The 27,428-nt window shown below is 36.1% G+C and overlaps 3 protein-coding genes across 5 annotated transcripts in view; 1 reads left to right on the forward strand and 2 right to left on the reverse strand.

Moving 5' to 3' along the window:
• Smp_180530.1 (phosphoglucomutase, putative) overlaps positions 1 to 348 on the reverse strand; it is a gene marked incomplete at both ends in the record, with an annotated part of 36,968 nt that extends 36,620 nt beyond the window's left edge. The window contains 2 exons of one of the 3 annotated variants that reach the window (XM_018792653.1): positions 15 to 92; positions 129 to 348. In XM_018792653.1, the coding sequence (XP_018644495.1) occupies positions 15 to 92; positions 129 to 318 (268 nt within the window). The remainder of the gene's footprint in view (positions 1 to 14; positions 93 to 128) is intronic. The other 2 variants (XM_018792655.1, XM_018792652.1) reach the window with 2 other exon arrangements.
• Positions 349 to 1,731: 1,383 nt separating this feature from the next.
• Positions 1,732 to 4,188, reverse strand: Smp_104530 (hypothetical protein; the record flags this gene model as incomplete). The annotated part of the gene is made up of 2 exons (XM_018792658.1): positions 1,732 to 1,870; positions 4,082 to 4,188. The coding sequence occupies 2 exons, from the start codon at positions 4,186 to 4,188 to the stop codon at positions 1,732 to 1,734; spliced, it is 246 nt and encodes an 81-aa protein (XP_018644494.1).
• Positions 4,189 to 9,970: 5,782 nt separating this feature from the next.
• On the forward strand, positions 9,971 to 13,159 carry Smp_104520 (vacuolar protein sorting-associated, putative). Its single transcript, XM_018792659.1, has 2 exons — positions 9,971 to 10,017; positions 11,013 to 13,159. Exon 2 carries the CDS (start codon positions 11,105 to 11,107, stop codon positions 12,938 to 12,940), a length of 1,836 nt encoding a protein of 611 aa, XP_018644493.1. The 5' UTR covers positions 9,971 to 10,017; positions 11,013 to 11,104; the 3' UTR covers positions 12,941 to 13,159.
• The last annotated feature ends 14,269 nt before the right edge of the window (positions 13,160 to 27,428 follow it).

The raw sequence follows: 27,428 nt of genomic DNA on the forward strand, positions 1-27,428 counted from the left end.
ATTAAACGCCATACCTCGACCATCCAGGTCATTATTCATGCTCCCAATCTTTCGCTTTTTCGAGAGTACAGTTCCAACCTCATGCCCAGCTTCTAGGAAATTTTGTAACCGGGAGTAATAGAAACTACCAATAAACTTTATAGCTTCATCATAGGAAGTGAATTTCTTAAAGCAAGCTCCAGCGTAGCCATTTACAAGGTCTTTGCACTCAGACCCAATTACTTCATAGTTAAAAACTTCATAGGACTCACCAACTCGAGAAGACACCGACGCTACGACCGACTCGTACACCATAAAAAGGCATTTTAAATGTCGCATACGCCTTGGGCGCCTAAAACAACCAAATGTGAAGGTCTTTCCAATATCCAATATCCATGTAACCGGCCCTTATAAATCAATTGACTCCTTTACCTTCGTTTCTTATTGTTACGGTATGGTTACAAATCTTTGGTAACGTCAAATGGACGGTTGTCTAGCCACTCGACTCTTTTAATTCTAGTCAGTTCGGTAGCTATACGTGGGCTTTTATGAATGGTAGTCTGAGTGGGTGCTTTTGTATCGGCACAGTAGAGTTTCTGAATACCAATAGTCATCAAATCGCCAGTCAGGAAGCCGGCTGTCCACAATGTCAAAAACGATGAAGATAAAATTCTAATGCTAAGTGAAGACTACTGTTTCAAAAAAATAAATAAGTTATTTGGTTGGTAATGTGGACAGTGTGGAAGACTAAAGTGTAAAAGTAAAAGGGGAAACGTCGATGATAATGGGCAGTATATGGTTTGCGATGATAATAACAGAAAGTATGATGCGAAACATGCACCAGGCACAGCTAATCCAAACGGGAGATGTTAATCCACATGTTTGTCAAGTCTCCCCTTCAAGCTATACACTAAGGTGGTTGCGTTCACTTAGGCTGGAAGAGAATTTCAAATGGGGGCAACTCATAGCGAGAATACGTGAGATCGCATCTAGATGTTCGCTCTTTTGTGTTCAATCCTTCGAGAGTCGCCTAGAGTAGCATGTTGACTATGCTATGGTAATAAGTTCTCATCGGAGTGGTTTGTCTTGTTTATACGTTGCATGTCATTACAAGATCACCCCTTTTTGTCCTATAGCTTAACGAGTATAATACTAAGTGTTGAAGTCTGTCCTCATTAGACTTCTTGTATAGCCTTATTAACCACTTTGCTGCCCGTCTCTGTACTTCGTACAGGACATTTATATCGCTTCCAAAGTGAGGGGTTAACGAAATTTCTGTTCTGATTGTGCCAAGTTGTCTACTCACAAAGTAGAGAGTTGAGTTTTTCTTGGCTAAATACCCTTTTTAATATGAATTGGTGTCTAGCTTCTATGTGGTTACAAGCCTGAGATCACTCTCCATTTCCATGGATGGAACATTCTTTGTGTCAAATGAAGCAGAATGTTCGCGATATGACATTTTTACACGTTACATTTGAACCCACTGTCTACTGCTCATCCCCCGATTATCGCAACGTCCTTCTAAAGTTTAGGGGAATGCTTTTCGCTTTTCATGGACTTATAAATTTTTGCATCGTCTGTATAGATCAGTGACGCCAAGCTTATTTTATCTAGTAGGTCGTCAATAAAGATTAAGAACAGGAGGGGACCTATGATTGTTCTTTGTGAAACTTCTGCCGTTAGGACCTCCTGATTTGCATGTACCCTATTTAACTTGATACGAAACATCTTGTTCCTTGGGTAGTTTTAGAGCTAAGATAAAAGTAGTTCAGTGAAACCCATTTTTGCAACCTCCGCTATGAGAAATATATGAGGTATTGTGTAAGATGCTTTTGCAAACTTCAGTAACAATACATAAACCGTTATTTTTTGGTCCCAGCAGGCCGCACGACTGTCCCATAATAAGAAGAGATCGAACGCAAATGACCTGTTTTTTCTGAATCCGTGTTGGACTTTGTGGAGGATGTTGTTTTTGTTCATGTATTCCCTCATTTGTTCATTGACCAGTCCTTCGATTGCCCTCGACAACATTGGGAAAAATGCGACTGTTCTGTGAAAGTATGGATTTTTTTCTTTCCCTTTGAAGTTCGTAGTGAGGGTGGGCCGCTTCCATTTTCTTGGGAGTTCAATACAAAACGTGATAAGTTATGTAGAGTGACAACGCTGCATGACCAAGCCATGCCATCTCGATTAATGCTACCCTCGTTCACTATCTTTGACTTCCTGTGTTACATGTTGGGTGTAAATCTTCTCAGTAATTATGTGCTTGGCTTCAAAGATCATAAGGTTAAGAACCAGTACCACTACAAACCTATCACTTGTTCTGAATTAACGTATTTATATGCTTACTTCTGTCTGAGTAACTTAGAACCAGAGAACATCGTATATGGGGACAATTTTCTTGTACAAAATTACGGCTTCTGTGCACATTTGAAACGTCTTCCTACTCAGCGTAAGGTCATATACTTGGCCGAAAGACCATGTCCGACCGCAGCTAACCTAATTGTGATATTTGGTTACATTGGTCGATTATTAGTGTGACTTATGACTTAAAGAGCATGCGGACCTGTATGGGGCGAAACAACCCGACTTCTAACTCAATAGGAAATGAGATCTTATTTATACTGACTATAATGCAGAAAAGTGGAAAGGAAGTAAATTAGATTACGCAAATAACGTACATCAGAAATAATGTACGAATGACAAATTGACGGAGATGACTGGGAACGAAATAGATTGAATAGGTCGTTAGCCAAAAATTGTAGGATCAACGATAAAGAAGTTGAAACGCACAGATCAGGAACATTAGTTACATGAGAAAGGCGCTAGACGATGGATAGGCATGCATACGTACAGGCAAATCCAAAGCGTTGGGACCCTTGACATTTGTGCATTGGTAAAGCTGTATTTATTATGATAATAATAGTGGTATATTCCCAACTGACAATATGTTGCATAAGGCATGCCAGTTACAGGCAAGACAAAATTATCATATATGCAGCAGGCCTTACTTTAAAATGTTTCTCAATTAAGTTGATATTTTATAAGGCACATTTATCATAGAAAGAGGGGAAACATTTTCATATATTGGAATAATAATGTTAATAAAACCCTAACGATCAATTTAAGATGGTGCACTTTATGAGGGTTGTGTTGTGACAAGCAACTGGTGGACGAGAATGAATGTAATGGAGGTCCAGAGCTGTTTTAACGATACGTAATACGCTGAATGCATAATCAGTCAGTCAAAAACATCAACCTTGACGTATTATTTAGTGTTTCGTGATAGTTTTCTCAGATAGACGTCAAAGGTATTAGTGACGTCTCAGGACGAAGTTGTATATTCCATATATGTCTTCGGTGGTATACCACGAAGGTACTGAAAAAGATAAGAAAAAAGAAAAGGAGAGAAGCAGAACAGACAGTTCTCATGATTAGTGAGTTTTAGTAACTTTTAATAGAATAATTAAGGTATGACTACTTAGACTTATGCTTTTCTAACTAGGTCAGTTTTTTAAGCAAGTATATTTCAACAGGTTGAAGAAACCAAGGCAAAGTATGATGTTAAGCAAACAGAGAATTGTATAAATGGAGGTAACTTAAGAAAGCTGAAAGTTTAGGATTGTGTATTTTTAAAATTTAATGAGGAAAGCTCAGTGTTCAGATACCCTCTAGCTTCATTTTATTATTGTAACTTTTGAAGAGCCACTAGTGGACTCCTATTTATCGTAATTGTTCAGTTTTGCTTGCAATAACATTTCTCAGTAGGAAGTGAACCATTAATGAAGTCTAAAGATCTATCAATTGAGATGCTACTATCTAAAGATACAATATCTTATCATCGTTTTGTTTTTGTTGATGAATAATTTCTTGATCTTTGGTTTAAATTCGTGTGAATCGTTTACGAAACTAATTAGTTATGCTGGAGTACATTCACTATGTTGCTTTATCTAAATGTCTAAGCAACCTTCCAAAGCCACTTCAATACAACCAACATACCACAAATTGTAAGTATGACTGCAGCAAAGTTGTACGAAGCCAACAGCAACATCACGACTGAAATTTAAGTTTACGGTAAAAAGATACTGTAATAATAAATAACCACAGCATATCTGATTGCGCTGGTTCAACCTCTGTGACAGTAAAGTCTAATACAGTCTCGATCAAATCGCAGACGTTGGACGAGCTCGTCCTAATACGCATAAGCATCTACCAACTATATAAAAATGCGTCTCAAGGTAGACGAACAATGTTCGCTGTGGAGATAATTTACGAATGTGCCTTCTGATCCAATCAGTTTGCCCAACTATCTCATGCGAACATGGTGTTTGCAGCACATGGCTCTTTTTCGCTCAATTCGTGCTCAGTCTCATGGAAGGTTTCGCTATTATTAATACTACTTGGTCGTCCAGTAGGCTTTCTAGTCGCTGTGATAAAAATAAAGACAACATAAGTGGTCTGCAAGATTAGGGGTTTTTTCATTCGTTGGATATCTCAAAGTGGTAAAATTATTTCAATATTGTCTTGGTTAATCAGACTCCAATAAGCATTTAAGCCGACCAACAACCCGGAGGAAAGGGAAATCAATTCAGTGCTTTGCTTTAGTCAGTGGTATGAAGGCACAGCCAAGTGAATCTCAGGGTCTCAGTTTCGACAGTGTTTCTGATACCAATCCCGAACGATTCGAGCTGTACCCCTTAGGAGTTGGTAGTCATTCCTCGTTTTTCGTGTAAAGAAAGCGCGACCGGTGATCAAAGTAGGTTCTTATTCAGATCACTGCTGTGTAACTTACAGTTATTATAACTATTCTTTTCGGTTGAATACTTTTAATTTACAAATAGACTTTATTACTTGAACTAAAATTTGGTTTTCTTGTTACTTGGGTCGTAGTTTACGAGTGGATCAGTCGACCGAGCTTCAGTAACCGACCAGGGCAGAATTTGGGTGTAGCAAATGTAATACTCATAAAAATATGGAAATAAATACTTGAGTTACAACGTTTTGACATCGCTATGAGGTTTCTGGCTAATTCATTAGTACTCAACTTAAATCTTTACACCAGCTTCCTCCTAGAATCGACTTCCATAAGGGTGTCGGTTCAATCAATTTATTAAATAAAAACATGTCAATTAGGCTTCAACAGTCTTATAAAGAGTTACTGCGACTCGTTCTCTGTTTGACCTTTTCACCTTGACAATCAGTGACCACCACTCATTCTATAGTCTGAATTGGTCTACAGATGTTGTCAGCATAGATGAGATCTTGCAACGTTGACCGTGTTTAGTCGTGCCAACATTCCGTTTTTAGGACCCATGTCACCATACTGTGACGTCGTTCGTGGTTGTGTTGCATGAGATCTGTACTTCGCTGCTGGAATACACAGTCGGCGACAATAACCAACAGAAGTGAGAAGATATCTATTCATATTATGGTTGTTTTTTTCAATTGTAGTTGGTATCGTGACAGTATTGTTTTATCATCGAATGAACTTGCTTTAAGTGATGTATAAACAGACTCCTGTGCCACAATTCTTTCACTTGTTCTGGTTCGACAGTCGGGGATAGTTAATTACACCGTATTCCACTCTCAATATTGACGTCATTATTTCTATTATGGTTCTGACTATTCCTGAGTTCGGCAGGGTTTTCGAATTGGGTAGTAACTGAATCTACTCTTTGTTTGATTTTAAAATGGTTTTACCGCAGCTTTCGAAATTATTCACGAACTGATCGAAATCGTTGTTGATCTATCTTCTTTGCCATGCCCATATCTGAGAGGAGACGCGGAAGTGTAGCTATCGGTAATGTAAGTCGTACTATTAGTGATAACGTTTGCATTGATGCCTTTGATAACATACTTAGAATATGAGACTCGATGACTAAGTTAGATGCTGTAGCTAATTCAGGTAGAGCATCTTTCAGGCCCCTAGAGTGTATTCCCAGTTGTTTTGAAGGAAATCCTTTGGGATATTCTAGTCTTGTAAGACAGTTTAATTTAATGTTGTCTGGCAAAGATTTAAGTGAAGAGATTAAGTTGATGTACTTATCTTGTCAGTGTACCAGAACTGAAGCGAGTGCCATTAAGTGTCCCATTCTTCTGCCTTCAGATCAAGGTTATGGATAAGATACAAGGATTATTGTTCAGAAGTTTGGGAGACCGCGCATGATTAGTTGAAGGAGGTTTGAAATGTAAGCCGTAAATGAGTGTCAGATCAACGCTGAAATGGAAGAATTGGGTAGTTTCTTGGATAGTTTGTTGGCGTACAGAAACGATGGTTATCTTACCGCAATAATAAGGTATTTATTTGTGTAAGATTCAAACCTAAATTCCATTAGGTCTGGATGTGGCTGAATAACGGGGGAATAGGTTTGTGAACGCGTGATCCAATCGAAATCAGAACAAAGTGTTTTGGGTAACAATGGTTATAAAATTCATCATATATACAAATGTACAAATTACCCAAACAAATATTACCACCCAGTTATTCAACCAATAATTGATACCAAAATATTCAATCTAAATTACAATGAATAGCAAAGTGGTAAGAAATGTATGAAAATTATCGAAAACACCAAAAGGTAAGTGTTATTCTATCCTTTCTGGATAGATCAAGTAAGATTCCGTTTGAGCGCCTGTTCTATAACACAAAGTGTTTCAATTTCTGGGAAAGTGTCCCAGTTTACAACCGAAATACAAGATCCCAGTCAAAATCAAACCGCACAATCAAAGAGCGAGCAGTCAATATGGCAGCCGCCATCATAATATCAATTAAAACAAATTATACAGTGCAAGAAGAATATAGAAACCCAATGAAAGCAACAGAAGAAACTGAGAAAACTATCATGAAATGAAACACCACAGTACAAAATGGCATCAAAAATACTAGCAATAATGTACAAACAACGAAAACATTAAGAAGAAGCTATGGATGTATGCATGGGGGATTTTCACACACGAAACGTTCAAATAGATTCTACAACTTGGTAATTTATTTTGTTTTATTTTACTTTTATTACTCATTTGGCAATACACACGTAGCCGTTTACTCTTGTTCCGTGTTCATTAACACGCTTGTTAAACTATTTACGTATTTCTCACCTCCTTTAATTTTTGTTTCCTCGGTTTCTTCCCTTCCTTCTTTAAAATCAATTCAATATTTTCAATTATACAAAACCTGATTTATTATTATCATTCCATCATTATTTTCTTATTTTATTTCTTTTCTCTTTTTTGAATACGATGCTAACATTATTGAAACTTGTGTATTATTACATGTTTGAAGAAACTCGAAATGGTTTCTTGACAACACCTATGTACCCACAAGATGTTTGTGAATAACAATAATATAAAATAGTGAGTATAGTGTTTTAGCATACACGTTTATATATTTTTTAAATATAGTTCTGATTAGTTCCTGTAAATCCATAAAGTACGTGAGTTATTGCATCCAAACACGATATAAGGAATAGAATACAAATATGAAATGCGATTCTTCGTCAAATGAAATTATATATGGTTTAAAAATGATAGAGCATAGTTCTATCGGACAGTCAAAATGTTTACAGTAATGGTGTGCTTTAGTAGTCGTTCGAAAACAAGTTTCAGTTGCTGAAGATGAGATCCTCTGTCCAGTTGTGCGATCAAATAGTCATCTGCATGTGTGTACGAAGTTGAGTCCTCAAAAGGTGTTGTTGATGAACCTGTGGAAAGTTTGTGCAGCATATCTGAAGCCGAGAGGTAAGTGTAAAATCCCGCTGAGTTCGAAGGGGGTATTGATTCAGTTTTAGGGATATCATTTGAAGTCAATAGGAATTTGTTTATATGCTTTAACCAGATCGTTTTATGAGCAAACAATTTTACCTTTTAAGGTGTTTGTCAAGCCATATAATTGCAGCAAGAGGTGACGATCGGTAGCATTTTCCATATTTAGTCACCGACAGTCACCAGTCAGACACCGATCGTTGTTGTCTTTATTAGGAACCATAAGCAAGAAAGATGCTCATAGGCTATTTGATGGCCGAATAATTCTTAAATTTATCATGTGGTCGAATTAGTTTTCGGTCAACCTAGTCGGCTCGCTTTCGAGAATGCAGGTGGTCCTACAGTCGTAATGTCGTGTAAAACATTGCTGAGTGCACACAGTGAATGAGGCCGCGTTTGTATAGTTCGGGGTACTTTTTGGGTATTCGTTGATAGTATGGATCGATTGTGAGCTTAGAAGTGGTCGAGACTAGCGTACAACCAGAAAATGGAGTCACACAAACATATAATTTAGAATTTCCATCCACTAACCTTCGTTGGAGCGCGTCGATGATTAGATTACGGTGTTGTAGAAAGTCAATGTCGATGATTGGCATAAAAATTTCCGAGACGACGAAAGTCCGGTGAATAAGTTTGTTTACCATATGTGGTAATAGGTTTTCCATCCGCAACCTGTTAATTGGAGACTGGTTTATGTAGTCTGTCGTTAGAATTTGCTGGAAGAACGCTTATTTCTGCTCCAGTGTCGACGAGACAACGAATTTTTGTCACCAAATCCGTTATGCAAAAAAGACGGTTATATTCGGCGGCGACGATTGCCGTTAACGCGGGCAGACTGAGAAGTTTCATGTAAGGTTCTCCTCATTGGACGGTCTGGAGCTTGAGAAACTTTAAGGTCTACTGCAATTTTCAGAGGACTTACCAGAACCAACTATGAATATCTGCCTCTCGTGGTCTAGATGGAGATCTCCATCGTGATATCAAGTCAGATTGTGACGGAGGTCTGTGATGTCGTTTTTTGTTGTTTTAGGCTTTTCTCTGACTGAATAAACCTCCGTGTTAAGGGCTCTAGTGAACTTCGAAATCTAGTATGAAGATGTAAACAATTCGACTTCAGCATTATTTTGAAATGAAAGAAGGACTGCTAGCACCTGTACGGAAAACGTAGACAAGAAGAGCTGCCTAAATAGGCCCTCGTGAAAGGTCCGTTGACCGGTGAGCTCTCGCATTCATAGCAACATTTCTGCTGCTGAACCATATTGCAGCTCAATATCGTCAAAGAGTTGGTTTAACCTTTGTTGGTAGGTTAGGTTTCCACGTTCAAGGATAGCTTTTTCCAAAGTTCCGTAAGGTTCCGAAACATCGCTATTAAACATACTGTGTGACGTATCTGATTAAATTGCGCGGTAGTACCTTCACTATAGCAAGGAATTGTGCATGCGGGTATGTGACACCGTATAGGTGAAAGTCAGCATCTAAGCGGCAGAACCAGGCTTCTATACTACCGAGCCAAAATGGCATTAGTTGAAATGAGGGAGGCGAAAGAGGTTTAGCTTTACGTAGCGTAGGAGTCTTTTCCGTAAAGATGAAGGTATAATATAACAACTGGGGGGAAGATATCCGAAAAATGGAAACAAAACACTACGATATGTACAAATAAAAGTTAAAAATGATAGCTAATGTTCCAACAAGGAACAGGCTCACAGTTTACTGGTTGATGCACCGGATCATATCCGTCTCATCACAAAAGATACCATGAGTATTCGGAGTTTAATAACACCTTTATACGTAACACCTTTACAACCAAAGTATGCTAACCCAGCCAAATCAGAAGTCAGAAATGAAAAAGTCCGAAGATAATATTTGGAAAGCGATCGATATATCGAGAAGCGTTTGGTCTAAGCTGGCTATTAGTTGCAAGGGATGAGCAGCACGGCATACCCACTCGTGATCTAGTGTGGGTACGTGGTCAAGCACCTTCATCTAGGCGATCCCAGTAAAACTAGTGAAGCCTGCATCAATGTCGAAGGCACACAGAGCTATCCTTTTTGGAGAACTACCGCTATACATATAAAACCACAAATAACCACGGAAATGAAGATAATTAGCGGAATCGTGTGGTTAGACAACCGTCCGCTCGACGTCATTAAGGATTTGAAACCGCACCGAAACAACAGGAAGCGGAAACAAAGAAATCGATCAGTTTATACGAGGCAGTCACAAGGGTATTGGACGTTGGACAGACCGCGTTCCTTGAAGGTGGTGCTGATTTTCTCTGTATGCTTCGTCCACAACAATTTTATTCTAATGTACAACATTTCTGGTGTTTATTCAAGGTTCACTTGCAAAATTTGATTTATTATAAGCCGATTTACGAGGTACAATGCAACAATATGATGCACATACCGTAAAAACCATAATTCTACGAGACGCAGGTAAAAATTGATTTGAAGGGAAAAGCCGTTGTGTGCAAAACACTAATTTTTACAAGGTAGAAAACAACTTGCATGATTTCAGATTGTTACGTAGTTTTTCTTCAATAAGTTAGTGAAATAAACCGGTCTGACTGTTGTTGATAGATGAATATTTAGGCGAGTTTGCGGTTGTTTGTCCCTGAGCCGTCTAATTGTATCTTTTCTTCAGTATTCTTGACACTTTGTACTATATTTACTCAATCTAGCAGGTCGGTACTTCACATATGCCCCCTTTTAGGAAGCACTACTTTTTTAAGTCATTGTCCGAACCTATAAATATCTGCATAATCTTGCTTTCTAGGTGTACCATTGGTTATTGCTTTTTTTCAGAAACTTATGTAGGCCGTCATAATTTGATTAGAACGGCTTTACACTAGCATATTGTGCAAGTACTTTGTGACATTCTGTCCATTTACCAGGTATATCCGTCTTGGATTTTCGTTACTATAGATCAGTTCGTCACAATTCCATGATGTTATCTTATTTGCTTTCGCCTAGTAGGGAGGGTAATTATGTTAAGTAATCACCATGTGAACACCTTAATGGTTGGTATATTCCCCTTCTCGTCCGTTAAAAAATTACGGTAGGATTCATGCGATGAAAAGATCTGACTTGAGTCTAACTGATCGAAAAACCCAATGGATGGAGATGAATGACATAATCACTGGCAATAAACAGTGTTACATAGTATGTTGCAATATTGCATGCTCTGTGTTAGTAATCCATTAGAGATTAACTCACTACTCTGCAAAAGTTATTTGTATCAATACATAATTTATTTGATTTCTTGTATTTTAGATGACAGTCGAATTACATTTGACTCTCCTCACTTTTTTTCAGTTTTATATCTCATCGTAATTAGAGAAGTTTGGATATTTGTTTCGAGAAAAATGGATATTTACCGGGCTGTAAAGAATTATCTTAACAGAATGATCTCAGTAGCTGATGGTAGCATGAAAGTATTAATGCTTGATCAAGAAACATTGAAAATAGTCAGTGTGGTTTGTTCAATGTCTGAAATTATGAGATATGATGTTTATTTAATTGAACGTATTGATGCACCGCGTGAATCTTTGGAACATTTACGTTGTATTTGTTTCTTAAGACCAACAAAAGAGAATATTAATTTTTTATCTAAAGAATTAAGGAAACCAAATTATTTTTCCTACCACTTATTTTTCAGTCATTCCATAACTAAGCAGTTACTGAAACAATTAGCAGAAGCTGATGAAAATGAATTAGTTGTGGAAGTCCAGGAGTACTTTGCTGATTTCATTCCATTATCACCATTTTTATTTGAGCTGGACATACCGATTAGTCTAAATGAAAGTAGAGATTTGAAAACTGGTGTGTTGAATCGATCAACCGATGGTCTAACATCCGTATTATTAGCTTTAAAAAAATGTCCAATTATACGCTACCAGAATGCTTCAGAGGTTGCACGTCAACTAGCTGAGTCGATACGGTCATTTATATCAAGAGAAACTGTAATATTTGACTTTAAGCAATCAGAACCTGTTCCTGTCCTGCTTATATTAGATAGAAGACAAGACACAGTTACACCGTTACTATCACAATGGACATATGAAGCTATGGTTCATGAGTTAATTGGTATTACACAAAACCGTGTTAGTTTATCTAGAGCGCCAAATGTCAAGTCGGAATTAAAAGAGATTATTTTAAGTCGTGAATTTGATGAATTCTATCGAACTAATCAATTTTCCAATTTTGGTGATATTGGCCAGTCAATTAAACAACTTGTAGAGAACTTCCAAAAAGCTTCTAAATCTGTGGATACCAAAAATTTAGAATCAATTGGTGATTTAAAACGATTTTTAGAAAATTTTCCTGCTTTTCGTAAAACATCCGGTACTGTTGATACACATGTAACATTGATGTCAGAATTGTCTAGGATTGTTAAAGAACATGCTTTGCTAGAAATAAGTGAAGTAGAACAAGAACTGGTATGTCGTGATAATCATTCTTCAATCATATCACGTATTAAAAGTTTAATAAGTGACCCAAGGATTCTTCTCTCAGATGCTTTAAGACTAGTTCTTCTTTATGCTTTACGTTACAGCAAGCAAAAACAAGAATTAGGTGGATTAATTCAATCACTTGTTGCACGTGGCGCAACAGATGATGATATTCGAACTATTGACAATTTATTAGAATATTCTTGGCCGATCTCTGTTCCGGATGGTTTTGATTTATTTCATGTCATGAAGACTGGACGTGTCAACACAACGACAACGTCACTTGTTGATAGTCAGACAGCGACGAAAGCAATGGCTTCATTAAAAAAACGTTTAGTTCAAGAATTAAAAGGTGTTAATAATGTCTATACACAACATGAACCATTGTTAGTTGAAATTTTGAACAAATTAATTAAAGGCCAGTTGCCTGATGCTTCATTTCCAAGCTTAGCTACTGGTACTTGTTGGAAAACTGTACCTAGTGGTCAACGTCCAAAAGAAATTATTATATTTTTCATTGGTGGTGTTACTTATGAGGAAGTTTCTAGTTTGCATAAAATCAATTGTTCCACACTGGGTGTTGATATTGTTTTGGGCGGTACATGTGTTCATAACTCAAGGACGTTTTTGCAAGAAGTTTGTTCAATAACAAAAAGTGTCGGTATTGCTAAGTCATCAAATTCTGTGGAACCAACCCGTCGTTTATATGGAAATTCAAGAAGTAACATCCTTTACGGACTATTACAATAAATACTAACAATAATACTAATTATTATTGTTGTTCAAATTAAGTGCACATCTTATCTGTTGTCCAATTGTCTGTGATAATCATTTCATTTTTTATTGTCTTCTGTACCTTAATTTTTTCAACATGCATATTACGTCAGCAAACATTAGTTGTTTTTTTGCTAATTTTGTAGTAATGTAAACAACTAATTTCGTTGAATATACAGCAGATACTTCTGCAGTGATCTTATACGCTCATTATCTTGATAAAAATAATATATTCCAACAATTCAAAGTTTCGGAGATGAAATAATTTACGCTTGATATGTTACGCGTCTAATAGGGTAGAGATTAAGCACACCTACTCCATGATTATCATGAATGTACTATGACAACGTTTTACAATTCAGTCAGTTGGTCATAGGTAACGTAGAACCTGGCGTAAATGTGTATTAGCTCAAGTTGGTACACTGTCAGTACAGCGAAATGCAATTCGTATATGTTTCACAGTAGCCCCGTGTATGTTTTCATTGATCTGGTGTTTATTAACTAATCACTAAGTTTGTTTAAAATCACTAAACAGTTGAGCATATTTAGTTTAACCAGGATGTGATTTCGGGAGACGTGTTTTTGGAAAGTCAATAAGCCTCTGTTGGATCAGTCTTCCTTGTTATTACTTTGGGCTGTGTGAATCACAGTGGTTCCTGTTTCCAAGTATAAAGAGTAGAATCACACGCAACAGAAGCATCACGAATATAATAATTGAAATATGACTTATCTGAAAATATCTCTGAACTTCTTCGTAGTTAGTTAGACTATTGTTTACTCAATGATGACAAAATCGAGAGTATTTATACTGTTCTGTTTGAAATTCACCCGATGAATATTTCTGGATCCAAATTTTGGTATGAAGAATAAGACACGTGCTCCGTTCCCGTCCTTTAGAAATCGTTAACAAATAGTCAACAACCACTGAGCTAAGTCTGAACAACTGATAGTTACTGCCAGAAAACATGGCCCCATTCAATAATTTAAACTTCAGTCCTATATAAAAAACAGTTTGTCGGACATTATTACATCGAACTATAAAGTTAACCATTTAGATCTAATCACTCGAATATATGACTATCGTTTGGCCCTTGGCTTAAGGTTTGGTGGTCTGTGTGGGGTTGTTGACGAACTACTGAGGAGATTTAATTAAAAACGAAACATCTGTCAAGTACTTCTATAGTTCCTCAACTGAAAACGATTTATGGTGGAACATGTTTAAAAGATGAATTAATTAAGAACCGGTAGCCATCTTGTTTCTGATAAGAAAATTAAGTTTGATTTAATGGACACATTTACATTAAAAAAATTAAAGCGAATTAGAACAATTAGGAAAACCTTTGTTTAAATGATTAGTTGCACGAAATATTAATTTTTAAAGAATTTTTCGTATTAAAAAGTAGCTCATAAACGAAAAAAGTAACTGAATGAGAGCTCATTAAATGAACGCATATATTGGCCATGAAACGTTATGTCATTAATTAGTGTGGTTATACATGTAAAATCTATGTGGTATACGGAAATAACATTCATGCACTTCCTGCAATCCTGTCAACAAAGTATACTACCAAGTGACCTTGAAAAGTTTACAAAATGAAGATAGCATATATGAATGAGTGAATAATAAAATGGGAGAATTTATGGAGGATAAGTAGTTTTTACATGATGAGTGAACTTTATAGAGTTATTAGAGTTTGGGTTAAGATCGGGTATCAGGGTTATACCATAACTCTGAGTCCAAGCTCTAATCCTGAATCCGAAACCCCGAATTCTAAGCTTAGAACCTAATCTTCATAAATTTCAGTATCTAATGCTGACTTACTCGTTAATATTAACCATATTACTGCCGGCACTCAATATCATGATTTGATATAGTTCGATGAACGTCAGGCTAGATTGGTGTGCATATCATGACCTTGAAGTGGCTCTGTCGTTCCTAATTGTTTCGTCGATGTACTTTAGGTCTACCCCTAATCAATTTGTAGAGCACAAATCATTGTAAATAGTACAGGAATGAGGAATAGGTAGTGTCACTCAGGAAAAAAAGAAGACACGTAGATAGTGAACAGTGATGAAACCGTAAGATATGTTTGTAAAAATATTACAGTGAGTTTTGAATTGCAATCAAGTAAAAATAGGCCTCATGTTACGTCCTTTATCTGTCAACCCAATAATATACAGGAGAGAACTCGTCTCGATTTATGTTAAGGCCTTGATACGATAAACCAACCGGTTCAACCTTGAAGCTAGAAATGCGTGGGTCCGAATTGGGACTAACGGCTTTGGGGAGAGAAACGAAAACTACTCTATCACCTGACTGGTTGACAAGAGCGCGTGCGAGAGAGTAGACGAGTCAACCGGAACACTACTCAATTTATTCCTGATCCAAATTAATGTGAAAAGATATTTGAACAAATGTATGACTAACACGACCACAAGGTACAGAGAATTAGAGAAACACAATTATGCTCAGACTAAGCATTAAAGTAGAAAAATGAGATACAAGAGGTTAAGTTTAGATTACTATAGCTTCGGAATAACAAAGAGTATGTTAGTGAATCATGCATCAAATAAAAGCTTATGGCTTATAGAATAACCTAGGTATTTTACAAGCTTTGAATTGAGTGAAGTGATGTTCCCAAACGTCGCATTCGTTGTTCGCTATGGCTTTTTTATTTCACCTCAGCAAGGTCAGACTGGATCTGATTAGTAGATGTCTGAACTATGATTTAATCGTTCATTTATTTAATTATTTATCATAAACAATACAAAACGATCATATTGAATGAGCTTCATACATATCGACACATGTGAACATTTTAAAAATATAGCTCACCATCAGATCTTGAATATATCTTAAGGACAGTTAGAATTTGAATTTGAGAAGATGGATACGTTTCATCGTTTGACAAGTATCATGTGATAACATAAATAACGACTGATTTATGTATTGTTTTCCTTCTCAATTTCCTCCCAACAGTCATCATATACATGAGCTAGATTTCTAAAATTTTCACATGTTAATATGCATAACATATTCATCAAACAGTATCTAGATTCATATATGCAAACATTAATTTTAAATGGGACATTTTCCAAAGTTTAAACTACTATCTTCTCTGTTGACTGAACAAAGAAAAAGTACATTTGGACTTCATTTAATAAACAGTATAAGCATACCAGACTTTACGTAACTGATTTTCCCACGTGCGATTTAAGTGAAACAAAACTGTTAAAGTAATATATATATATAGTGGCATCACAACAGTAATATTAATAAAATAATGATTTTGCTATAACGATTTTCCTAATATAATAGACTAAATATTCCAAAAAGTAGAGTTACTACAAAGATGACTAACAACTAGTGGAACAACGATGGCTAGAAGATGAAGCATCCAAGTGTTCAATAATGCTTAATTTAACGCTGCAGTGAAAACAAAAGATGTAGGGTGTAGTTAAACGATGAGTAGGATTCTGTTTATGTCGGTAAAGCATTGACCACATTGCAATTGCTGTTAAAGACCAATTTTATCTACTTACCGTGTTAGACATTCGGTTTTTTTTTAAAAAGGTTCAATAGGTTGTGGGAGAAATGATAGCCGGAATTATACGTCCAAGAAGCACAACTGTCACTGAAATAATCAAGCATATGTATGTAGTTTCGGGTTGGATTCGCGTAGTAACAACAATGGATCACAATAAATAATACTGAGTTGTGGAGGGTTGCTTTTCAAGCTTTTAATAAAAGAGTTCTATACAAAAACTCAAAAATTTTAGATATATTTCACTAATGTTTTTAGTGATTTATTCAAGTTAATGGATTTTTTAAGTCTGAACTATTCACAACTTTAAATAGTAATAAGATCCTAAATATTAACTTCCAAGAGTCAGAATTTAAAAAAGAGGAGCAAATATTATAACTTAGTAATTTACTACTGTCTATTGGGTAAAGCAGTTTAATCTATGGGCATTCGAAATCGTATACACGCTATTACATTACTGAACAATTGATATTTAATACTCCTTGATTCAATACATTCAAATTTGCCAGTTGACCAGATAAGTAGATGATATCTAACTCAGTGTACTTCTAATCATTGGTTGGACCAGTTGTGAAGATATTGTTAATGGATAATTAAATCCACATTTGAATTCTCATCCTTCTCTTTTGGTTAATTTTATATCAAAATTTGTTCAGTCATAACAAGTACCAGTTATTTAGCAATTACAATAAATCGACATATCATTATAGGATTTTGGACATATCACTCAGCATACATAGTTGATCAAAATGTTGTTTTAGTGAATATATATATATATATATATATATATATATATATATATATATAATTTTTAGTATTATTATTAACAGGGAAACTGTCCCACCTAGATTTAAAGTTAAATGAAATTTGTCAGAGAAGGATATTTACAATCTTGGGGTTCGAGAGAGTACTACTCAGCTTTACAGTCTGAGACACTACTACTCAGCTACTGAGGCTTCAGTTGACCTTTTGCAGGACTGAGATATTTACAACTCGTTGACCACTGAATAGTAACCAATGTCATATTTGTTTATTCTTTAGTGCTAATCGAACTCTGTCCACTGGTCACTTTGTAATTTAATCAATATAATTCAATCAGCTTTAGGAATTAAAAAACTGTGACATTAAACACCACTCAGTAATCAGTCATTTGTATGGAATTCTTTATAGATTTGCATCTCTTTGTTGTAAGATCTGAATTTCGGTTTATTTAAACTTCACACGTGTAAATGCTTGTCCATAAATTAAAAATTGACTCTAAAAAAGTGAACATTAAGCGTAAAACATTTATTAGATCATAAAACTTGTCCTCTGTTAATAATGACGGATATAATTCTGTTAATGTTATCTATTTGAAGTATCTATTGAAGCGGTATAGAAAAGGATTGCGGATATGTAGTGCAATGCTTCGCTAAACTTTCACCTCGATAACCGTTATAATACAAATCTTAATGGTGCATGAAATCAGAAGGCGAAGAGAAGCTGCAACTACAGTTTACTGTCAAATAACGCAGGCCAGAGAGCTGTAAGCACATGAGCAAATATCAGCGAGCGAAGCAAAAATGACAAGCATTGGAGATGACGAATAAGCCAACTCACTTTTATCAAGCGTTTATCAATATTTATAGTCAGATAAAAATAATTGACAGATATGTGATAATTAGGATAAGAAGTGTACACACACACACACGCTCATATAAAAAATAGTCAGGGTTAATAAGTGAATAATTAACAAGGTCCAAACACGACTCATGATGGATAGGTGAATTGGCTTGTCCAGAAACTAGAATAAGCTATGTAGGTGTAACATAGTACACGACGTTACACTACTCTCCACAGATAACACTAGAATCCATGAGACGTGTTTCTTCCCATGTAAAAAGGGTTTAAGTATTTCCGTTATTAGTATTTGAGACTGAAATTCTTCTTAATAATAATACAAACATTATACCCGCCAAACACGTTAGAAGTTATCTGGACTCAGTAGCTTAGTAAATAACGCATTGGGGTTTAAATTGAGGAGTATTGGGGTTGGAGTCTCAATGTGAATATCAGTGTCGAGATGGAGGTACATTCATTCAAGGAGTTCCAAATAAAAACGAAAAGAACCACTGTTAGCCACAAGCGAAATCTGATAAAAAAATTGTGACTAAAGACTGTATCGATGCAATCTGCGCAGGAGACATATGTATCAAAAAAGGCTGATGAAGTTTATTGAACCAGAATCACTGGTAAAATCCGCGGACCATGATTAGCTGTGGTAATGTTGAAAAAATTTAAAAACCCTAAAATGAAACTGTGTTTCAGATTCATTGAAACCTTTAAGATACCATAAAAATTTATTATTCAGTGAGAAATCTGGTGATTATATTCCTAGGCGGGTTGTAACGAGATAAATTGCACACGTAATATCTGGAAATTAGTGTAGTTCGATTGTTGGTACTGGATTCGAATCCCAGAGTGAACATCAACTCTGTGATGCAGGTATATCCAGCTCACGAATCACAAATAGGACGAAACGCTCGTCCTTTATTCCACTGCTAGCCACTATCGATCTTTGCTCATAAAGCTTGGGACTTCAGGCAATATCGAGGCAGTCTACACAGGATACACATATGCCGACAGGAGACTGATCAATTGCAGTCCTAAATAACAATGGGAAGATACAGGTAAACAACACCAAGTGAATGGAAAAACTTACTTCATTTTGTGACTCTCTTTAATAAATACTATGAGAAACTACATATGATCGAGATGAAGAATTCTAAACCCTTGAGAGACAGCAAGAATTTAATAGTTGAATTAATGAGTCAATTAAAGCTAGACCACCACAGAAAAATTGGAACCACTGGACGGCTATTCCATCCTAGTATGGAACTCCTCAACAGTGCTCATCCACGATCCCGCACGCGAGACTCAAACTCAGGACCTATCGGTCTCGTGCGCGAACGCTTATATTCTAGACCACTGAGCCTGCATCCAACGGTGTTGATGTCTCACTTCAACCAATCCACGGAATTGTGCCACCGTCCATCATTGTCTTCAGTGAGTTACTGCCTCACAACAGACACCCACGAGCAGGACTGTGGATGTGCACTTCTGAGGAGTTCCATACTAGGATGAAACAGCCGTCCAGTGGTTCCAGGTTTTCTGTAGCGGTCTAGCTTTAATTTACTCATAAATTCAACTACTAAACTACTATAATATCCACAAAAACCTCTTTCCGATGATATCAAGAATTAACGTGTATTCATTCAGGCATTTGGTTACAATTGAATAATATACTTTTTAACTTTAATCGATTTTGAATAAAAGCTTGATTGACATACCATAATAATCGTATGTTTATATGCTTAGTACTAGTCTTACCACCTGACTCCAGTAATCATAATGTTAATGATCATATTCAAAGGTAATGATCTCTGAGCGATTCATAAGTAAATAGTAAATAATTATTTATTTATGGTTCCTATTGTAAACTGATTGTAGTTAGGCAACCATTGAAAACTCAAAATTACTGGATGGATATTTTGTTTTAGTACATGTCAACTTGGCAGTGCTCATTCACGATCTTACGGAGAATCGAATCCAGGACTTTTAGTGAGAGATCACAACAAATGGAGTCCTAGAATATCAGTCATAATATAAATATCATCGATGACAATGGATGATGGTAGCACAAAATTGCAGTTCGACTAAAGTTAGAAATAAAAAACATTTAGTACCAACTCAGTAGTTTGAAAGTTTAGCGTTTGCCGTGAGACCTAAAGGTCCTAGGTTCGATAGCTCATGGGGTCGTGGATCGCAAGGTAAATATGGAATTCCACATTAGGACGAAAAATACTGTTTATGCCAGCTGATTTCTAATGGTTGCCTAACTGAAATCAGTTCTTGATGTATGCCATAAAACTCAACATGGTCTACAAATGATTGTAATAATAATTATTCCTTTATGTAGCGTATACATATTCGTATAATTTACGAGATCGATTTTCATTTTGAATCGTCATTATTAATTGAAAAATCATTCATGTCATCATAATGTCTCCTACTTATACATCATATTGCAGTTTGTCTACTTTCCTTCCATGGGGAAATACTTTTGGATTTAAAGAGTATGAAGACAATTTGAATGCAATTATTTCTATCATGAGTTGTACCAGGAATACGCAAGCTGGCTGGAACACTGAGAAAAATCAAACGAATTACAGTATCTCAGGGCTGCTAGGTAAGATCCATGTGTGATTAAACTATGATGAGTATGTGCAAAAGTCACTCTATCTGACGTATCCCTGTTTAATTTATTTTGATCAACCATAAATAAAGATAAGTTGCAGAAGCTGTATTAGGCATTTCAGTAATAGAGACTTTTATGCATGAACGATATTAGGTGGCTGAAAGCAGTGGACAGAAAGCCTTGATATTTAGAAGCCTATCAGTTATGGGACATAGACGAACAAAACATTGGCTAATATTTAATGACCGGAACGATTTCTCGCACAGTCTTTATCTTCTACCTGTTCAAATTTAAGTTGTTTAAGTATTAGAATTGTTTACAGTTTTGAACCAGTCAACATAACAATCCAAATAGCTTTCAATCACTCAGTTAAATTTTCTACAGTTCATAAAAATCTTTACAAAACATTTGGCCAATCATAGATTTTAAATCACGAACTGATATAGGCTAAATAACTGTTGTGAAGGTGGAAGCACTGGGAGGCCGTTTTGTACTATTATGAGACGCTTTAAAAGTGCGCATCCACGATTCCATCACACAGGGTCGAACCCATGACCCTAGATCTCGTACGCCAGCACCCAACCTTTCAAACACTGACATGGAATTCAAATATGTTAATGTTTGACTTCAATCAACTCATTATACTGAACTATCATCTTTTGTTGCATGTGGTGTATAACTGTCTCACACCTGTTGCGTTTTCTCACCAGAACTCCAGGAATTGCTCGTTAAAGCTAGTAACTAATAAGCACATAATAATTATCAGAGTATAGAATTTTAGTAGATTTTAAATCACGAGTTGATCTTAATTGAACCATCATAGAAGACCTTGAAGCACTGGACGACCGTCTTGTCCCAGTACAGGACTCCTCAGCAGTACACTGATCAAAATGTTACAGAGCCATCCATATATTATTTTGGTGTGAACAACAACATGGGTGGAGTCAATCGAATACACCCGAGCACGAAACTACAGAATCTCTCACTAAAATCCGACAACCATACAGTAAACAATTAATTTGCAAACAATTAATCAATTGTCTCAATTTTGACTGTTCCTTCCGCAAATATCAGTCCATCGTCTCCGATTATCATTGTTCATGCATTTTCATACCAAATGCGTTCCGTTTCCGTTCTTTCCTTATCGATCTTCTGCTGAAATATGTTCTATGCCTGACCATCACCATATACTACTTATGTGGATATAAGTAACCCACACCACAATTTCATTTCCAATTAGAAATGGAATTACTCAGGAGACGACATTCGAAATCTGAAAAATAAGTTTCGTATGACAAACTGGGATTTATTTACAAATGACTCATTGGAAAACATCGTTGATGTTATCATTTTTTATCTGAAATTCTTCTTTGATGTTTATTGCCCCACTGAAATTGTTTTTGTAAGTTTTGGTCGATTTACATCCAAACAACTAAGACGATTGTGGAAGGAAAAATGAAGAACGTACACGGAGAAAAACTCTATTGAAGTTCGAAAGCTAAATTGTCTAATAAATCAAGAAAGTAGACGTCTGAACTCGATATATTTACTCGGAAAATCCTGTCTTGTAAAAACATTTGCAATATGTGGAAACTATTTGAATAGGTGACCAACCCATTAAAGGCGATAACCAGATGAATGTTTTTAACTTAAATAAGTCTTTTACAAGCCAATCATCTGATGTCATAGTTCCTATATCCACGAGTTTGAAGAACAGTTGTGTTTCAATTCTCAATGAAACTGATGCCCAAGAATGTCTCCAGTCGCTTGACATGTCCCAGTATTTAGGACCTGAAGAAATCATGGACCTCCTTTTCAAGAAGTGTGCCAGCGTTCTCTGTCATCCATCCATGAGCATCCCTGAAAAACCCTTCTCAACTAATCTCAAACCGAAAATCTAGAAAAAGATAAAGATAATCCCAACATCAAAGAAAGTAGATGGTGATAAAAATGCAACATATAGACTTATAGCAATAACTTCACTTTTCTCCAAACAATGGAGAAACTACTGCTACTCCTAATTCAAAAGATCATTTGATGCATGTCTGTTATGAATTTAAAAAAATAAAGAAGGCCGTATGCTAATTTGTTGTGGTCTTATGTCCGGCTTTTTATCACATGAATTATTCACCAATCGAGATACGACTTTTCTAATCTTAATACTGTGCCAATCAATGACGTTCAACTGGTATGAGCAGTCTAGCGTCCTTATTGGTCCTTCGTCCTCCTAGCCCTTTCAATCGAGTCCAGAACACCAATTACAGCTTCTGCTATACGAATCATTTATTTCAAGCATACTCGCTTTGTATACCAAACAGATAGACCGTATCACCCGTAAAATAGAAAGTAGTACAGGATCAAGTTAAATGTGGCTGTGAACGTGGGAGACCATAACCAATAAACTGAATATAATTTAGGGACAGTAATTCGTCTAATAATAATTTATAGATCAAAATGAAGCTTATAATAAGATGAATATAGGTATACACAATCTAACTACTCAATAGATAAACAATAAGAATATATATAGAATAATCATCCATTAATAGGTCCCGGAAGTTACCAGTACTTATTTCCTCACTAGGATATAACAATACCACTTACTTACTAATGCCTGTTACCCCGCATGCAGGAGCATAGGCCGTCCACCAGCATTCTCCATCCAACCCTGTCCTTGGAAATCCCTCCCAGTTCTTTCCAGTTGTTATTCATCCTTTTCATATCTGCTTCTACTACCCGACGCAATGTGTTTTTTGGCCTTCCTCTATTCCGCTTGGCTTCACGATCCCAAGTTAGGGCTTGCCTCGTGGTGCAGTTCGATGATTGTTGTTGCTGATGGTATCTGGCCAACGGACATTCAGTATCTTACATAGACAATTGTTTATAAATACTAGTACCTTTTTGATGATAGTTGTATTAGTTGTCCACGTTTCAGCTTCTTACAGTAGAACTGTCTTGATGTTTGTATTGAAGATTCTTACTTTGATATTGGCTGGTAGTTGTTTTGAGTTCCATATGTTCTTCAATTGTAGGAATGCTGTCATTGTTTTTCCAATCCTCTCCTTTGTATCTGCATCTCATTCTCCTTGTTCATTGATGATGCTTCGCAGGTACGTGTAGGTCTCCACATCTTCCAGAATTTCGCCGTCAAGTATCATTGTGTTGTTATTCTTCGTGTTGTATTTGAGGATTTCGCTATTTACTTTGTGAATATTGAGGCCTACTGTTTCAGAGGCTGCTACTACACTGCTTGTCTTGGCCTGCATTTGTTGATATGTATAGGATAGAGGGGCCAGGTCATCTGTAATGTCCAAGTCGTTTAGTTGCATCTCACCTGTCCACTGTATTCTGTGCTTCCTCTCAGATATCGAAGTCTTCATAATCCATTCGACCATCAGAAGAAAGAGAGTAAGCATCCTTGTCTGAATCTGGTACTGACTTGGAATGCATCTATCAGCTTTTTTCTATGCACGACTTTGCAGTATAGTCTGTCATATTAATTCCGTATGATATTGACGATCTTCTCGGGTGCACCATAGTGTCGAAGATGGTTCCATAAGACCCTCCTATACATCCTGTCAATAATCACCAAGTTGATATTAACAATTCAGAAAGGCTTTTCCAACTATAAAGAGAGGCGAGTAGCCGAAACATTTGACATTATGTTAAATCCTTCTTTCCCCTATAGGAAAGAAGGTTTAAATATTCATCCGACCTGGACTGTCTTTCCCAACAACCACATTTGACTTTAATTTTACTATATTCACACAATATCAACCCTGTTATAACTTGTTGCCTTGTGCCCCTATCAGTAAATGACGTAATTATACCACCAATTAGAGAAAAGTGGATTATCGATGATGTGAACCGCGAAACAAGAAGCCTTAACAAATTGCGGAAGCTATTTTTGGGGACGTTATTTCATTTAATTCAAAGCTTGTAAAACTGTAACACTTACTTTTGCCCCTAATCTATCCTACTGATCATGAGCTTTCGTTTGATGTATGATTCACTGCCATAGCATTTTCTGTTCTAAAGCCATTGTAATTTAGACGCAACCTTTTGTACTCTATTTTCTACTATAATCCCCCAGTTTTGGACATAATTGTATTTTCCTAATTAATGTACGTCGTGGTCAGGTTAGTCATCTATTTATTCATGTATCTTTTTGCACTAACCTGAATTGGGAATTCGAGTGCTAGATCGGGATTGGAATAAAGTGATTAGTGTTCCAGTTGTCCTTGTCTTCTCTCTCTCTCGCATGCTTGCCGGCCAATCAGGGATAGAATAGTTTTCGTCTCTCTACCCCCACTTTGAACTCACGCATACTAGCCTCACAGTTGAGCCAGTCAGCCTATCGCGTCAAGTTCTTAATCTACATTAGAGAAGTCATACTCGGCACTAAAGTGGGTAGACATATTCAAGGACGTAACAATCGACTAGACCAATGACGCGTAAAACCCGTACTAACGGTCTAGACTCTTTAATGGTCCTTCTTCCTGCCTAGCCCTACGTGTTAAGTTCAGAACACCAATCTCAGCCCCTGTGATATGCATCATGTATTTCAAACATACTGGGTTTATATACAAACCAAACAGACCGTATCGTACCATAAAATAGAAAATACCTTTTGTACAAGATTTAGCCAAAAGTGGATATGAATTTGGGATAGACTGGGCATAACTCGAGAATGGTAAATCGTATAATGATAGTTCATAGGTCAAAATAAAGCTTATAATAAGAGAAACACAAATATAAATAGTTTAGTTACTTAACAATTATACAAAAATATATGTTTAGTATTAGTCCAGAAATAGATTCCAACAGTTTCCATTCGTTATTCTCATCGGGATATAACAACCCACTACAAATATATACTTTTTTCATACCCACATTCTGACACAAATTAACACAGTGACAGGCCATACAAATTCACTGTGACCACTATGGTGGATCCCTGTGAAAGAGCTTAGTCAAAATGTAACAATACACAAAGTTACCAACAATATACCAAAAGAATTAACACTACAAACCTAAGCGTATGTCTATGAGTAACGCAAAAGTTAACAAATTACAGTTAAATTATAAAAAGGTATATTGAGCAACAAAATGGTAACAGTGTTAGGAAATGAATGTCACTTGTAAGCTACTTTCTGAGATAAGAACCACAAATAATTTCACTTGGTTAACAAAGGTTCCTCTGCATGTGACGGCACCAACAGCAAAATGAAGATTGATTCCAGTAATATTATTCAGTAATGATCCGGCCCAAAGCTCCAAAGTAGTGTGGGAAGGCCTAAAAGGATGTTATAATATTATAATCTTCAATCAAAGTCCGTGGCCATTAAAGTAGAAGAATAGACAACGTATACAACGTCTATATTTCAAGAATCGCGGTAGTGAAGTAGTATTATATATAGCCAAACAAAAATATTCGTTTCTTTACCATTGATACAGAGAAACAATAGATATTGAATATAAATGGGGTTACACATAAAGTGTGACAAAAAGGAAAAATATGTGATCTTTATTTTGTTGTTACAAAAATCACTGAATATAAATGTCACAATACCACAAATTACTTGACATTGAAATAGTCAGACCTATTATGATTTTGATTGTACTAAAAATATTGTGAATTGTTTCTTTTGGACCATTTAGACTGTTTATTGACTCTGAAGAAGTTGCTTATATCAAGTCACGAAACTTCAGAAATAAAATTTTCATACTCATAGGGATATAACAAAAATATATTTATTAATAACTTTCTACCGAATGCTCAATTTATTTGAAACTATCAAGTCCAACCTTGCCTTTGATACCTACAAATATCATAGATGATTAGTTTTATTAACGGAAACATCACTTGCTACTCAAAATTAAGGGGAGTAATCGTTTTTAGACTTAGAAATTAAGATTAGAGTTGAGATTAGAATGTAATGTTTAGGATACATGTAAACTAATAATAAATCTTAATCCAGAATGATAACTGCAAATCCCAGACTGTTAGTTCTAGTACATTCATAACAAATCATTTTATTTAGAATATTTTTCCATTTCAATATTCACAGAAGTTCATTAATGATCCGAAATTAATATACTCTTCAAATTTGATCATTTTATATTTTAAATCACTTATATTCGCAGTCTCCTGAATGACTGAATAAGATGAATAATTTGTCAGACAGTAGCTCATGCTCACCTTTATATATCAGCTCTATCATATTCACTTTATCTATTTATTGTTTACAATTCTCCTACTCTGGGACTCACAAATGTGTTTTACCTTATTATATTGATAACAGTCGACTGACTATTAAATCAGTGAAAAATTTAAGTTTGGTTCATTGTATTTCCGAGTTCGGTCAACTGTTGTATCTCAAACTTAGATTTCTTAGTCTATCGCACGATACTTGAGCACTCGAACGCTAGGACCCTCCCAAGTCACAAATCAGAGGACAGAAGACAAGTAGAAGGAATGTTATTCCAAACAGTGTCGATTATGGTACAAAATTGTCAGGTATTTATAGTTTTTAGTAGAAACAAAATCATCATTATAGTTGTCCAATCCGCACACAGGTAGTAATCAGCATTGTCCAATAGGGAAGCTCCACGTAGCAATTCTAGAATATTCTTCCCAAGCTGATTGGATGGAATATGTCTGGCTCCTTCTGGGCTTCTT

The sequence above is a fragment of the Schistosoma mansoni genome (genome assembly GCF_000237925.1).
Source record: "Schistosoma mansoni, WGS project CABG00000000 data, supercontig 0227, strain Puerto Rico, whole genome shotgun sequence".
In the NCBI taxonomy this organism is placed as follows: Eukaryota; Metazoa; Platyhelminthes; class Trematoda; order Strigeidida; family Schistosomatidae; genus Schistosoma; species Schistosoma mansoni.

Excerpts from the sequence above, each read along its gene's own strand:
- Smp_104520 (XM_018792659.1), top strand. The coding sequence starts at position 11,105 with ATGGATATTTACCGGGCTGTAAAGAATTATCTTAACAGAATGATCTCA.